The sequence below is a fragment of the Caretta caretta genome, chromosome 1 (assembly GCF_965140235.1).
Source record: "Caretta caretta isolate rCarCar2 chromosome 1, rCarCar1.hap1, whole genome shotgun sequence".
Taxonomy (NCBI): domain Eukaryota; kingdom Metazoa; phylum Chordata; order Testudines; family Cheloniidae; genus Caretta; species Caretta caretta.
Genome location: NC_134206.1, coordinates 289192109 through 289206468, shown reverse-complemented (window position 1 = coordinate 289206468; position 14360 = coordinate 289192109). Strand labels below are relative to the sequence as shown.

General features: G+C 41.0%; 1 protein-coding gene across 6 annotated transcripts in view; it reads right to left on the bottom strand.

The window, feature by feature from the left end:
- Positions 1-604: 604 nt before the first annotated feature.
- The window catches only part of MDM1 (Mdm1 nuclear protein), a 35589-nt gene continuing 21833 nt past the window's right edge, over positions 605-14360 (bottom strand). For all 6 annotated transcript variants that reach the window (XM_048835844.2, XM_075124370.1, XM_075124371.1 and 3 more), the window contains 6 exons: positions 10017-10298; positions 8481-8629; positions 8262-8386; positions 5489-5738; positions 3538-3606; positions 605-1758 (listed from right to left, as the gene is read on the bottom strand). In XM_048835844.2, coding sequence (XP_048691801.2) covers positions 1649-1758; positions 3538-3606; positions 5489-5738; positions 8262-8386; positions 8481-8629; positions 10017-10298 — 985 coding nt within the window. In that variant the 3' untranslated portion in view covers positions 605-1648. The remainder of the gene's footprint in view (positions 1759-3537; positions 3607-5488; positions 5739-8261; positions 8387-8480; positions 8630-10016; positions 10299-14360) is intronic.

The following is a 14360-nucleotide window of genomic DNA, read 5'->3' as shown; positions in this document are numbered from 1 at the left end:
AAAAATATGCTTTATCGAAAACCCAGTTTTCTATCAAAAACACTCTGGAAAATTTTCAACCAACACCATTTTAAATGGTATTTGAGTCCTTGTGAAATGGGCATGAAGAGCTTGATAGGAAAGGGTAAACATTTCTAAAGGAAATCATTCAGCTGAGGAAACTTTACTTCTTCCTTTTTTTTTTTTTTTTTTTAAGACAACCTCCCCTTCTGGGGTTAACAGTTGTATAAAAGTTTCTTACATCTTGTTTATAGTGGTAGGAGCTCATTCCTGATACCAACATAGAGCAGCAAGCTGGTTTGTAAGGGCCCAGTTCAGAGGAAGCCTTGGTCTTTCAACTTGGACTATGGTCTTTGGCTCTGGATCCAGTTAATCAATGATTCCAAATGTCAACTTGTCTATAGTGTGAGTAACTGAGCTTTTATAAAGAGCAGTTCTGGACTCTTCCAGGGCAGCAGCTTGTCTTCCAGAAGGCCACAGAGATTGTCTGACCAGCTGCCTCTGTCTGTTGGAAGAGACAGGTTCACTGAGATGGACTCTCAGTGGCCTTCTCGAAGGCAAGCTACTGCCCATGTTGGGCACAATAAGCTGAACAGAAACAAGACAAACTTGATTTTTTTTATTTTTAAATGTATACAAAATTCAAATTCTTTATTGTACAAATATATTTAAAAACAGCAAACATTAACTTAATTTTTTTAAATGGCTAAGCAATTATTTTCACCTACTTCATGTAACTTGCTTTTGTCAATTAAAAAGAAAAAAAATAGGCCATCAGCATAAATCACCATCAATTTTAGCTGTGACCATCATTACAGTAGTTCACTCACCCAGAAACAGACAACTAGAAGAGGTAATTGAGGAGTATGAGAGGGTAATTAAATACATGTTTGAAATGAAGGTTTACCCCCTAGTATCTAAAACCAACATTTAAAAACTGGTCTTGACAACAGTACAGCCATCCATATGGATACTCCAGACATGGCTAACAGTGATCCCATATAGTAAGCTGTCAAAGTCTTCTAGGCAAGAAACAAGTGTGTGGGTTTTTTAAATTATTTATTTTTAACTAGAACAACCCTAGAGTCCTAACCAAAACCTCAACATGTGTTGCATATTTTACATCACATTTGTTGAAATATTAAATGTTGCTTTTTTGGTAGTAGGGTCAGATACTGCTAAATGACTTTATGACAACACCGTCCTGTACATATTCAGAATTCATACAGGATTATGAACAAACCCCTAACATAACTATCTCCTAACTCAGCCATGCTTGAAATCAAATGTCTGAGGTACAGTATTAGGTGAACGATGGTATCGTCCCATAATACTGTTCTTGGAGTACTATATTCTTGTAGTAAAACATCTTTAGAAACTATATACAAGTTGTATACAAATAATTACTGTCAATTTCAAGAGATGCCGTAACTGAAAGATTAAAAGCAGGCTATTGTAAAATAGTACATACTGTCTACCCACAGCTCCCATCTCTTTCAACAGAAGTGTCAAATGTTTGACACCTCTCAGGGTCAGGCCATCTTACCAGTACATGAAAGGCCCAAAATACAAAATTTCCCAAAAAATTCCACAAAACTGCAACAAAAATACATCATTGTACAAAACAGTGACTCCCTGGTGGAACACACTACGACTTGCCCCAGAAATTCTCTTTCCTCTTCTGAGCTCGTTCCAGAATCTGAGATGCTAGTGAGCTAGAGGCTGCAGAGCGAGCAGAGATCTGGGACAATCTGTCATCTGTGAGTGCATGCAACAAGGAAAACAAATCTATAACTAAATCCACAGATCAGACATAAATTTTAAACAATTAAGACAGCTGTGGCTGACTTCTCAAATACAAAAGTTTTTATGCCACTTATGACCATGAATGCTACAAAATCAAATACAAACAAATTTCTAAATTGTTAGCTTTGTTCTTGAAGGGGAAGCTAATTAGAAAGCTACAAGCATACTGACTGGGATTTTTAAATTAGGTGCTCAATTCCCAATGAAATGCAACGGGAGTTGAGCAGCGAGCTCTCCTTTGAAAACTGGAGTCATTGTGCCCAATCTTTACAGCATTAAATGATCCTCCAGTAGCACAGAATTGGCATAGTAACTTCTATGCTTTTTTCCCCTTCCCCAGCATATTTGGTGTGGTTTTGGTTCGTGTGTTCTAGTAATCCCCGGGTGCTGTATGGTTCCTTGGCGCTTATGGCAGCTAGTGTAAATTAGAGCTGTTCTCAACCTGTTCTCAGTTACGCCAGGGGACCAGCTTAAAGCTCCTCTGTACCCTCCCCGGCCTTGAGATGCATTGTGTGCTCCTTGGTTGTAGATGAGGATCAGGGCAATTCTTTTTATTTTAGTCACCGCAGCTGGCTGGAAAGCATGTGGGCAGTGCAAATTGCTCAGCAAAGCATCTGTATATCTGCATAAAGTATGTGAAACTCTGTAGCATCCCACAACCTCACCACACATTTTAGATAACAGCGCTGTACCAGACTGCATCTTTGTTACTAAAAACTAGTGACAAAGCATGAGCTGTCATAAATAGACTCAATTATGCCCAAATGCAGGCATTTTGAGTGTACAAATTTGTTATGCATACAAATGCATTGAAATCCCAACCATATACTTATATACACAGCTACAATTAGCAGTATGCTCATAAAGGGGATTTTTTTGTACGTGCAATTTAGGAACCTATTTTAAGAATGTTTTAACCAAAGGCTTTCAAAGATCTAAGGCAAGTTTCAGAGATGGTACTAAATGTTAAACAATCTGATTTAAAGTCACAGAAAACACAGCACATTGTGGCGTGTAGTGTCAAGTTCTCTTTGATTTCTGAAAAGTCACAGTACTATTTGTTCTCTTTGTCTGGAAAACTGATAATCTAAGACTGTTCCTGATAGTGACCATTTTGCTAGAGCAGTGACAAAATCTGTAATAACACTATGGATGTACAGCAGTGCATCAGGTCAGAGAGGCAGTCTCCTGGCATAGACACTCAATTTTGAAAGCTCCCTTGGAGAATACATAGAGCCTGTATTCAAATGCTCATGAGGACAAGATATCCAATAAGATTACAAATACTTCTATGTTCTATCTAGTTGGATTAAAAATACCAAAGCACCCTCAGGCATAATACTTTTGCACTTTGCATGTAGTCAAGGCTTGAACCAGAAAGCAGAAAGGCTTGTGAAAATGTCGGGGGGCTAAAGGGGTAGTTAAATCTGAGTTTGGAACAAATATTTATATTAGCCATACTGAACCACAGTTATGAACGGTTTCATTTTTAACGACATTTCATGGTTTGTTCATAGGGTTTGTACTTAACTTTTCAGATTACTGGGCAGAGAAAAATATTTGGATTTCTTTTGATGACATGATGATCTGGTTATGCATAAAGGTTTTACTGGTCTAGGTATGAGATGGCTGCATTATGTCCTGTATACACCCATCTCCCTTTGGGGTGCAGATAAAGTCAGAAGTCATCCATATGATACATACTGTTTAATATTTCAGAATGAAAAATACCTTCATCATTATAGTTTCTTTCCTGCAGTGGTAACTGGAAATGGCTCATCTTTGGACTTGCAATGTTCCCTAGAAGAAAAGACCACAAGTGTTATTTTTACACCATTAAAAAGAGCTGTTTCTGCATCACAACCCTATATGGGATGACACTTCATGTCAAAAACTATTTAGAACATTACTTCTAAAAATGTAACTATCAATTAGGATACTGCATACTTGCTAGTTACAGGACTGAGACTCCCTTATCCCCATAATAACAACTTCCATTATAATAAGTTTCTTATAAGGGTACCCTGAAAATGGTGCTGAGATGAGGATGGAATAAGTGTATTGGACTGTATACTTTTCAAGGCAGCATCTTTGGAGGCTGTTACTGTAGTTACACATTGAAATAAGATCTAATGATTTGCATTCAGGACTTGGAGGTAGGATATGGCCCTAGTTCTAATCCCAGCTCTAAGTGACTTTTCTCTGGATTTAGGCAACTCACTGAACCTGTTTACCTCTTGCTCCATTGTAAAATGGAACTATTACCTTACTTCATCCATCTCTGAAGATGCAAGGACTTTGTGTGCTTTTCAAGAGCAGGACCTTAAGCATGTGATTAAAGTTTTGTGGAACTGGGATTTAAGTATATAAATTTCACTTTGACATTTAAGTGCTTGAGGGGTTTTGTTATTTATCACATAGATGCCACCATAGTATGGCTACTATTGTCGTTTAAAACTACTCTGAGCCACTCTGGCTCAAATCGCTCCTCTAATGAAGAGTTCACACAGGGTATGTGTACGCTGCATTGTAAACCTGGGTCTGTGGGACCCAGGCTTATGGACTCAGTGTTTACAACCCTGTGCTTGTGTCCACACTGCGTTGTAAGCCTGGACCCAGGTCTCTCAGTTGTCCTAACACATCCATACTGCGGTATGCAGGCCTTCTGACTCTGCTCTTTGGCTTCAACTGCATCCACACTGCAACATGACAAGGACTGGACCCAGGGCAGGGCCTTAGGACCTGGGTCCTGAGTACTTGCCGACCTAAGTCGGACTGATTTGTGTGAGGATGGAAGGGTGGCTTGGGCTCAAATGTGGTTAGAGCATGGACTTACTGTGCAGTTTAGACACAGCTGCAGGGACCAGGAAATGCTGCTGAGATTCCAACAGACCTTTTAAAGACAGAGATGGCTGGATTGTCCCCTTCTCTCCCACTCCACACACAAGGGTCCTCAAAAACCTACAGTTCTCTCAAAATCCACATAGATGTCTGGTGATCCTGTAGAGGCCAGGGCCACCTCACAGATGGGACTATGATGACAGATTTTCGTCTGCCAGCAACTCTCTCCTGAACATCCCAGCCCTGCAAAGGCGGGTGCTCCACAGCACATAAAAGGGCACGTAAACATCACAGCCTCAGCTTTTCAGCTGATTCCCCCTGGAAAACTATGGTGAGAGCGGGAAATAAGGGTTGTATCACACCTAGCCTACTGTCCTTGCTCTTCTCACACAGGGTGCCCTGTAGAGTGGTATGATGATGTTGTGGAGGTGTCCAATTACTCATCTGTGTGAGTAACCCTAAAAGGAAATGTACTAGATTCCCCCCCTGCTGTCTACAGAAGAGATAACAAAACTGTTCACACAGAACCAATTATTTGAGGTATCCAGTAATTCCTTACTAAAATCAAGAAAGCTCTATTAGACAGACAGATACTAGAACCTAAGCATAGAACAAAGGCCAGATCTCCCCATAGCAGTGTAGCTCAAAGTATCTCATTTAGGTGGAGAATAGTACAGTTGTTCTAGCAAGATGAAACATACTGGTACAAAAGAGTTTCTCTGCAATAAGCAGTCATTCTTTGTTGAAGTCACAAAATTTTGGGCCCTGCACATTTGCAAGATAGCAATTACCATACAAACTAAGTGGATGGAAAAATCCTATTTTAAAAAAAAAACCCAACCATTATGCTGGAACTCGGGATCCCTGAGAGTCCCTTGAATGCGACAGCATGGATTCCAGGAGGGGAGAGTAGCGCTTTTGACTGATTTCTGCACAGGAGCTGTAGTTGGATGTGCTGAAGTGGGAGACGCTCTTTCATCAGCAGCATTGACAGTGGGCCAAGAATCCTTCCTCAGAGGCAAAGGATCTAAAGTTTTCAATCCAGCAGCTTGGGAGGCAAGTAGTGATACAGCTTCTGCTTCCCCTTCAAACTGAAATACCATAGAAAAGGCTACTATTAGTTTATACACACAACTGAAAATTTGAGTTATATCAAACATCAAGTACAGAGGCATATGCAGCTGATACATGTTGGCTGTGTCTTGCTGGAGCTTCCAGGACAGGCAAGTGACTTGAGGCTTTGGGACAGTGTTAAGCGAAGCTCACATTATGAGGGATAATCTAAACATGACCCAAAAAAGGCTTTACACATGTGTAAAAGCACTAGACTGCTTTCTCAATTTCATCTGGCCCTACACTATTAGGCCATGTGTGCATTCACGTACAATACCAGGTCAGATTCTTGCCTTTGGAAAATAAATCACTTCCAAGCTTCCATTACCATCTCTAGGAGCAGAGAAAACATGGAGACAGTTTAAACTAATGGACTGAGCAAAAGCCTGGTAGTTGGATTCCTGAATTTCTAATCCTACCTCTAACAACAACTTTGTGGTCACAATCTTTGTGTTTTGATTCCTCATCTGCAAAGCGGGACTATGAGATTAATATGGGGATTAATACTCAGTTACCTCAGAGGAGCTTTGTGAAGGTTAATGTTTATGAATTGCTCAGTATTATTAACACTGAAGGCCAGTGTAGGACTTTGAAAAGTGGGCTGACTCTTTTATAACAATAAAACAGCATTAACTTAGTCACAAAACCCCTAAAGGATTTAAAACACTACTAAAAGACAGCCAGCAACTAAAAGATGTTTGGAACACTTGGGAAGCCAGGAACATTGCTACAGTGACAGGATCCTAGGTATCCCAAGCAGGAAATTGGGAGACAGGATGCAATAATATTTGTGGCACTGTTAAAATACCAACTATTAGATATTGAGGAAAATCCTGAATAAAGGGAACAACCAATATTTTATATCCATGAGGGAAAACAGCGAAGGATATAAAGAGAGAAGGAATTATGATTATGAATAAATTTTAGTGGGTAGCCAAATAGGAAAGCTGAAGACATAAGATAGTTATAGCTGACTTGTCATTTCAGACTGAGGCTTATTACCCAGGGCAAAAGTTGAACTCTGAATTTAAAAAAAAATTTCATTAGTGTTCCTGCTTCTACTAGATATTCTACCTCACTGGGAGAAATCTGCAGTGAAATCCTACACATATTTAGAAATTGAGACCACACACCTGCTTGTGAAGTGATGTGACTAAGGACTGGGAAGGTTTTTGGAACGCAAGAAGCTCAATCTATTTCACTTAAACAGAAAGCTAAGGGGTGAATTAATCAGAGTTTATAAGTACTTACATGGGGAACAAAAATATAATGGGCTCTAGAATACAGAAGCATAACAAAATCCAATTGTCAGAAATTGAAGCTAGACTAACTCAGATTGGAAATAAAATGTACATTTTTAACAATGAGGGTAATTAACCATTGGAAAAACTTGCCAAGTGTTGTAGTGGATTCTCCATCACTGACAGTTTTAAAATCAAGATTGGATGTTTCTCTAAAAGATATGCTCTAGTTCAAATATGAATTAATTCAGGAAAATTCTGTAGCCTGTTATGCAAGATGCCAGACCAGATGACCACAGTGGTCCTGTCTGGCCTTAGAATCTATAAGCCACAAAGACCCGTGAAACTAAATACTGTCCTAGTATCTTTTTGACCCCTACGCTAGGATGCACAGAGAAATCAAATCTGAAGTAAAATGAAGCAGAAAATTCCAAGAACAATGGAAAGGGAGACTGACACCAATGCGGCATACTTCTCTACCCAACTCATGGAGTTTGGAGCTCTGCATGACTTCAGGAATGAGCTGGGATAAGGGTAGCAGGGAGATCAGCTGCTCTTGGCAGCAGGCTTTCCGCTGGACTCCGCACACTTCAGAGCAGAAATATATATGGGAAATAATGCAGCATTCCCTCCCATAGTCCTTCAGTTTCCATTGCTTAACAAAAATATGTAACTATCGGCATAGGTGCTGACTCCGTGGGTGCTCCAGGGCTGGAGCACCCATGGTAAAAAATGAGTGGGTGCTCTGCACCCACTGGCAGCCAAGCTCCCCCCGCATGCCCTACCTCCTCCTCCTCCCCCTCCCCTGAGCTTGCTGAGTCCCCACTCCTCTGCCTACCTCCCAGCGCTTCCCACCCGACCGCCACCAAACAGCTGTTTGGCAGGGTTAGCACACTCCGGGAGGGAGGGGGAGCAGTGGAAAAGTAGCATGCTCAGGGGAGGAGGCAGGGAAGAGGCAGGGCTGGGGCAGGGATTTGGGGTAGGAGTTGGAATAGGGGCAGGGAGGGGACGGGGTTGGGGCAGGGGTGGAAAGAGGCGGGGCAGGGGCGGGGGCAGGAGGAGGGTTGAGCACCCACAGGGAAGAGGGGAAGTTGGCGCCTATGACTATCAGCCTCTCCATCACAGATAACATTGAAAATTTTAGACTGGAACATCCCAATCCTTAAACAAGCTTAAAACAATTATTCAAATTGACATAAAAAGGATATCCTATCTGTATCTTTCTACACTGCATATTGACAAATGCTTGCTTTGTCTCACCCTTCTGGATTTTCTTTCTCCTGAGGCTTGTTTAGATGAAGAATACTGTGTTTCTAAAGACTTTTTCTTTCTCTGCTGTGGCGATGAAGACTTCACTTTAGATGGGGACACTAAAACTGCACCTCCTAAAGTAACAGAAGATAAAATATTTTGTTACATTAAAAACTTTTAATAAATGAATTCCCTCAAAATGTTGTTTTTCATTTTAAATATTGTTACCGACAGCTGGCGTGGTAAGATCATGATGAGTTCTTTGGGCTTCACCAATTGTTTTCAACTTTGGAGTAGAAAGCCTGCCACGTTCTCCTGAAGATACTGAAGAAGAATCTGACCTATCTGCTGAAGGTTTCGGTAGTGAGGCATTTTCTCTGCAAAAATGAGGAAGGATGGTCCAGTGGTTAGGGCTCTGGCCTCGGTCCCTGTTCTACCACAGACTTCCTGCATGACCCTGGGCATGTCACTTAGTCTATTTGTCCCCAGTCTGTTGAATGAGATAACAGCACTTCTCTATCTCACATGAGTGTTGTGAGGATAAATATGTTAAAGACACAGATCCTCAGATACTACCGTGATGGAGAGTCATAAAAGTATTTTCTAAGATAGAAAATATGACTGAACATCATGTGTTACTAACGGAGTTTGTAAAACATGCAGGGTAAAAGGCCTAGAACTCAACTGTAATTAGAGGAAACATGGGAAAGTTGACTGCCAAATACTGTACTCAGAAATAAGTCCTTGATATTTCTAAATATCTTCCTACTTTTTTTCCTACACCCAGACATTTTCAGAACTCCAAGGTTACCAATACATCCCCTCCCTCTCCCCCGTAACAGGAAACCACACCCAGGGAGATCTGGACATAGCTTCCTGCAAAGCCCATCAACACTGTTCAAGTTTGCTGAAAAAGTCAAAGGGTATGTCTACACGGCAGCTAGGAGGGTGCTTCCCGGTGCACGTAGATAGACACACTAACTCCGCTCAAGCTAGCATGCTAAAAACAGCAGGGTGGATGCAGCAGCAGGGGGAGTGGATTGGGCTAGCCACCGGAGTACAGTCCTGCCTAACCCTCTGGGTACATGCATGCCACCCTGCTATTTTTAGTGTGCTAGCTGGGGCGGAGCTCGTGCATGTCTGTCTTCCCACACTGGGAGGCACTCTTCCACCTGCAATGTAGACATACTCTTAAGCACTATATTATGCAGTCTATTCAACAGTGACAGGACGGACTACCCTTTCAGTCCTACCAATCCTCCCAAATTGAGTATGAAGCAGACTCCTAATTTTAGTTTTCCACGTGGCTATATGTTGCGCTATCACTTGCCTACTCTGAGTGGCCTTCTGTACAACTTTTAACATTTTAAATGTTATGCATTAAGTTTAGTCATATTAATCACAATAGTATTTTGTGTTTAGTTTCTACAAATTACACTTTAAAAAAAAAAGTTTTGCATTACTAAAATCTAATTTTCTTTGACGGAAATCATTCGCTGAGCCAAATCTGCGAAGCAGCTCAGGGTCTATTTCTTCCTCCATTTTGCCCTTCACCTCTGAAGGAAATTGGTGTAAGAAACAAATCCTCTCTTATTCTGAAGTTTAAGACACTCGTTGCTAATTATTAACATACAGAACTTGTCAAACTAGTGCCCTAGCTAATTACCTGTTAAGTGCATTAGCATGTAAAGTTTAGTTTATTTTTAAATCACCCCATAAAGCATGGAAAGGTAAGAAGAAAGACAATGAAATTTTAAAATGTACCCTTTTACTTTGTTGTCCACAGTAGGATCCTTATTTTCTTTCAATTTCTGAGCCTCTGCTGACTCTTGTTTATTTTCTTTTTCTTCATCTTCCTCTAATCCTGGTGGCTGATTTTCCACTTGTTCAGTACTGTCTTGTTCACCCCAAGCTAGACGTCTTCTGACTGGTACAGTAGAGGCATCTGACATGCCTAACTTCTCTGTATTGTTCTGTTGGGACTGTTCTATTGAGTCAGGCTGCCGCAGTATGTTTTGGCTTGCAGACATCTGTTTCTCAGGAACTCTATAAAACAAAGCAAACTATGTTTCCCTCACCAAATATTCACTTGTTTTTTTCCAATTTACTACGTATGTGTCTCCATAAACTGCATACATCCAATTCAAGAACCTGTCAGAAATTAAGAGTTTAGTTATTAAAATGAATACAGATTAATCAGTCATTTTCAAAAAAAGGAGCTTACAGTAGACTTTTAAGTCCATACTTCAGCACCTACTTAATTTTCACATGTGCTGAGCACCTCCGTCAATGGGAATTGTTTGATGCTGAACACTTTTGAAAATTAGGCTGGTGTTAAACAGACTTTAGAGCCTATCTTAAGGCTCCATCTTTTGAAAATCTTGTTCTTTAAATTGTTCATAGAAATCAGGCATTTGTGCATGCAAATGAAACTAGTGTACAAAGATCCATTTTGCACAAAAACAAACCAGACAGTTTTGAAAATCTGGCCTTGTATTTGATATCAGACATTATGGTGTAATAAACCATAATGTCTTAAGTTTCATCTTGCTTTTATTATGGCTACAATTACACAAATAGATCAATTATTCTCCCTCCCCCCTAACCCCATACCTCCAAGACACTGCCTGGGAGAAAGTGGGTTATATATATAGTATCCCATACAATGTTTTGAACAATCAGATTTAAGGTGAGTGACCAAACTGCTTTTTTTGGTTTAGGAATAATTACCTATACAACATTATTAATAAAAGTCTCTAAAACTTATTAGCAATAAATGACAAAATTAGTATCTGCTCAATCCATCTTTATGGTCCCCAAGGGGCAGAGGCAAAAAAATGTGAATACATAATTGCTTTTTCTTGATTTTAGAAACAGAAGTGCAGTGGGACTAGATCTGCTAATCACAAGCCTATTGTTTTCTACAAAAACACCAATACAAATGTATGTAGGCATGACAAAATTTACATAATGTAGGGTTGTGATAGCCTGGGAGTAGCCTAAGGCTAACTCACCACTCTGTAAACTTCCCTGCAGGTGCTAAATTAGGAGATAATTGATTAAGGACTGAATGATTAATCAGTTAACAGGGGTATTCAGTTCATCAGATGAGGATGGTTAAAAGGGAGACAGGAACAGAGAGGGAAAAGGAAGGGCAAAGCAGCCCAGGATCTCAGAGAGAGGAGATTTCTTCCCTCCACCCCCAGCTTGTACTTAGAGAGAAGGGTGAAGCTTGGGGAAAGTCTTATTCTGCAGAGAGACAACCATAGGCATGCGCAGCACATTTCATTAGGGTATGCACCCAGGGAATTTTTTTTTTAAGGCGAACATTTATTAAATACTCAATCATAAAGGACATTATTTTTATTTATCAAACAAACTAAAGAAACTAAAACTTAATTAAACTTAATTTTTTTTAAATTAACAACTAAACTTTACTTAAAAAATGAGACACAAAATACTAAATTTTTGCTGTAGTGATAACCAGGCGTATACAAAGATACAGTCAATTTTCATGATCTTTATCTTTAACCAGATAATGAGCTAACCCAAATTGACCAAAACAGATTAAGGTTTCTTCATCTTCCTGTCCTAGAGAATGACGTCGTTCACCAGGTTTTATGGACTTAAATTCCTCAATCACATAACTGTAATTAACTGACGAAGCCAATTCTTGTTCAATGTACAAAATAATAAGTGAATCGAGGCGCTGTTGCGACATTGTACTTCTTAGTTTGTTTTTCACATGTGCTAGTTTCAAAAATGCTCTTTCACGTGAACAGCTTGTCTGCTCCTTTTCTTATCTTAACAACAAACCGATCCATATTTTAAAATTAAAAGGGGGTATCATACAATTGAATTAAAACGTAAAGCCACGGGCTTGTTATGCTGTTTCAGTAGAGTACACGTGACAAACATTACCAACACAGTAGACACTGCACTGGGCACGCCTCACGCGGCCACTTATATAGGTCAAAAAGAAAAGGAGTACTTGTGGCACCTTAGAGACTAACCAATTTATTTGAGCATGAGCTTTCGTGAGCTACAGCTCACTTCATCAGATGCATACCATGGAAACTGCAGCAGACTTTATATATACACAGAGAATATGAAACAATACCTCCTCCCACCCTACTGTCCTGCTGGTAATAGCTTATCTAAAGTGATCAGCAGGTGGGCCATTTCCAGCACAAATCCAGGTTTTCTCACCCTCCACCCCCCCACACAAATTCACTCTCCTGCTGGTGCTAGCCCATCCAAAGTGACAACTCTTTACATAATCAAGTCGGGCTATTTCCTGCATAAATCCAGGTTTTCTCACATCCCCCCCACCCCCATACACACACAAACTCACTCTCCTGCTGGTAATAGCTCATCTAAACTGACCACTCTCCAAGTTTAAATCCAAGTTAAACCAGAACATCGGGGGGCGGGGGGGGTAGGAAAAAACAAGAGGAAACAGGCTACCTTGCATAATGACTTAGCCACTCCCAGTCTCTATTTAAGCCTAAATTAATCGTATCCAATTTGCAAATGAATTCCAATTCAGCAGTTTCTCGCTGGAGTCTGGATTTGAAGTTTTTTTGTTTTAAGATAGCGACCTTCATGTCTGTGATTGCGTGACCAGAGAGATTGAAGTGTTCTCCGACTGGTTTATGAATGTTATAATTCTTGACATCTGATTTGTGTCCATTTATTCTTTTACGTAGAGACTGTCCAGTTTGACCAATGTACATGGCAGAGGGGCATTGCTGGCACGTGATGGCATATATCACATTGGTGGATGTGCAGGTGAACGAGCCTCTGATAGTGTGGCTGATGTTATTAGGCCCTGTGATGGTGTCCCCTGAATAGATATGTGGGCACAATTGGCAACGGGCTTTGTTGCAAGGATAAGTTCCTGGGTTAGTGGTTCTGTTGTGTGGTATGTGGTTGTTGGTGTGTATTTGCTTTAGGTTGCGGGGCTGTCTGTAGGCAAGGACTGGCCTGTCTCCCAAGACTTGTGAGAGTGTTGGGTCATCCTTTAGGATAGGTTGTAGATCCTTAATAATGCGTTGGAGGGGTTTTAGTTGGGGGCTGAAGGTGACCGCTAGTGGCGTTCTGTTATTTTCTTTGTTAGGCCTGTCCTGTAGTAGGTAACTTCTGGGAACTCTTCTGGCTCTATCAATCTGTTTCTTTACTTCTGCAGGTGGGTATTGTAGTTGTAAGAAAGCTTGACAGAGATCTTGTAGGTGTTTGTCTCTGTCTGAGGGGTTGGAGCAAATGCGGTTGTATCGCAGAGCTTGGCTGTAGACGATGGATCGTGTGGTGTGGTCAGGGTGAAAGCTGGAGGCATGCAGGTAGGAATAGCGGTCAGTAGGTTTCCGGTATAGGGGATGTGAGAAAACCTGGATTTATGCAGGAAATAGCCCGACTTGATTATGTAAAGAGTTGTCACTTTGGATGGGCTAGCACCAGCAGGAGAGTGAATTTGTGTGGGGGGGTGGAGGGTGAGAAAACCTGGATTTGTGCTGGAAATGGCCCACCTGTTGATCACTTTAGATAAGCTATTACCAGCAGGACAGTAGGGTGGGAGGAGGTATTGTTTCATATTCTCTGTGTATATATAAAGTCTGCTGCAGTTTCCACGGTATGCATCTGATGAAGTGAGCTGTAGCTCACGAAAGCTCATGCTCAAATAAATTGGTTAGTCTCTAAGGTGCCACAAGTACTCCTTTTCTTTTTGCGAATACAGACTAACACGGCTGTTCCTCTGAAACCTGTTATATAGGTCAAAGAATTTTCTAGAATAGTAGTCGGAAGGGGAGGGGAGGACCAATGGTAATGTGGCACCACAGTAGTGGGGACGCATGCTGTGAGCAAACACGGGTTTTCTATATAGAGCATATCATGCAATTAAATTAAAACGCAAAGCCACTTTTTTCTTTTTGAGACATTAGGGCAGGCGTGGGCAAACTTTTTGGCCCAAGGGCCACATCGGGGTTCCAAAATTGTATGAAGGGCCAGGTAGGAAAGGCTGTGCCTCCCGAAACAGCCTGGCCCTGCCCCCCACCCATTTCCTGCCCCCCTCAGAATCCCTGATCTATCCTGCTCCTTGTCCCCTGACCT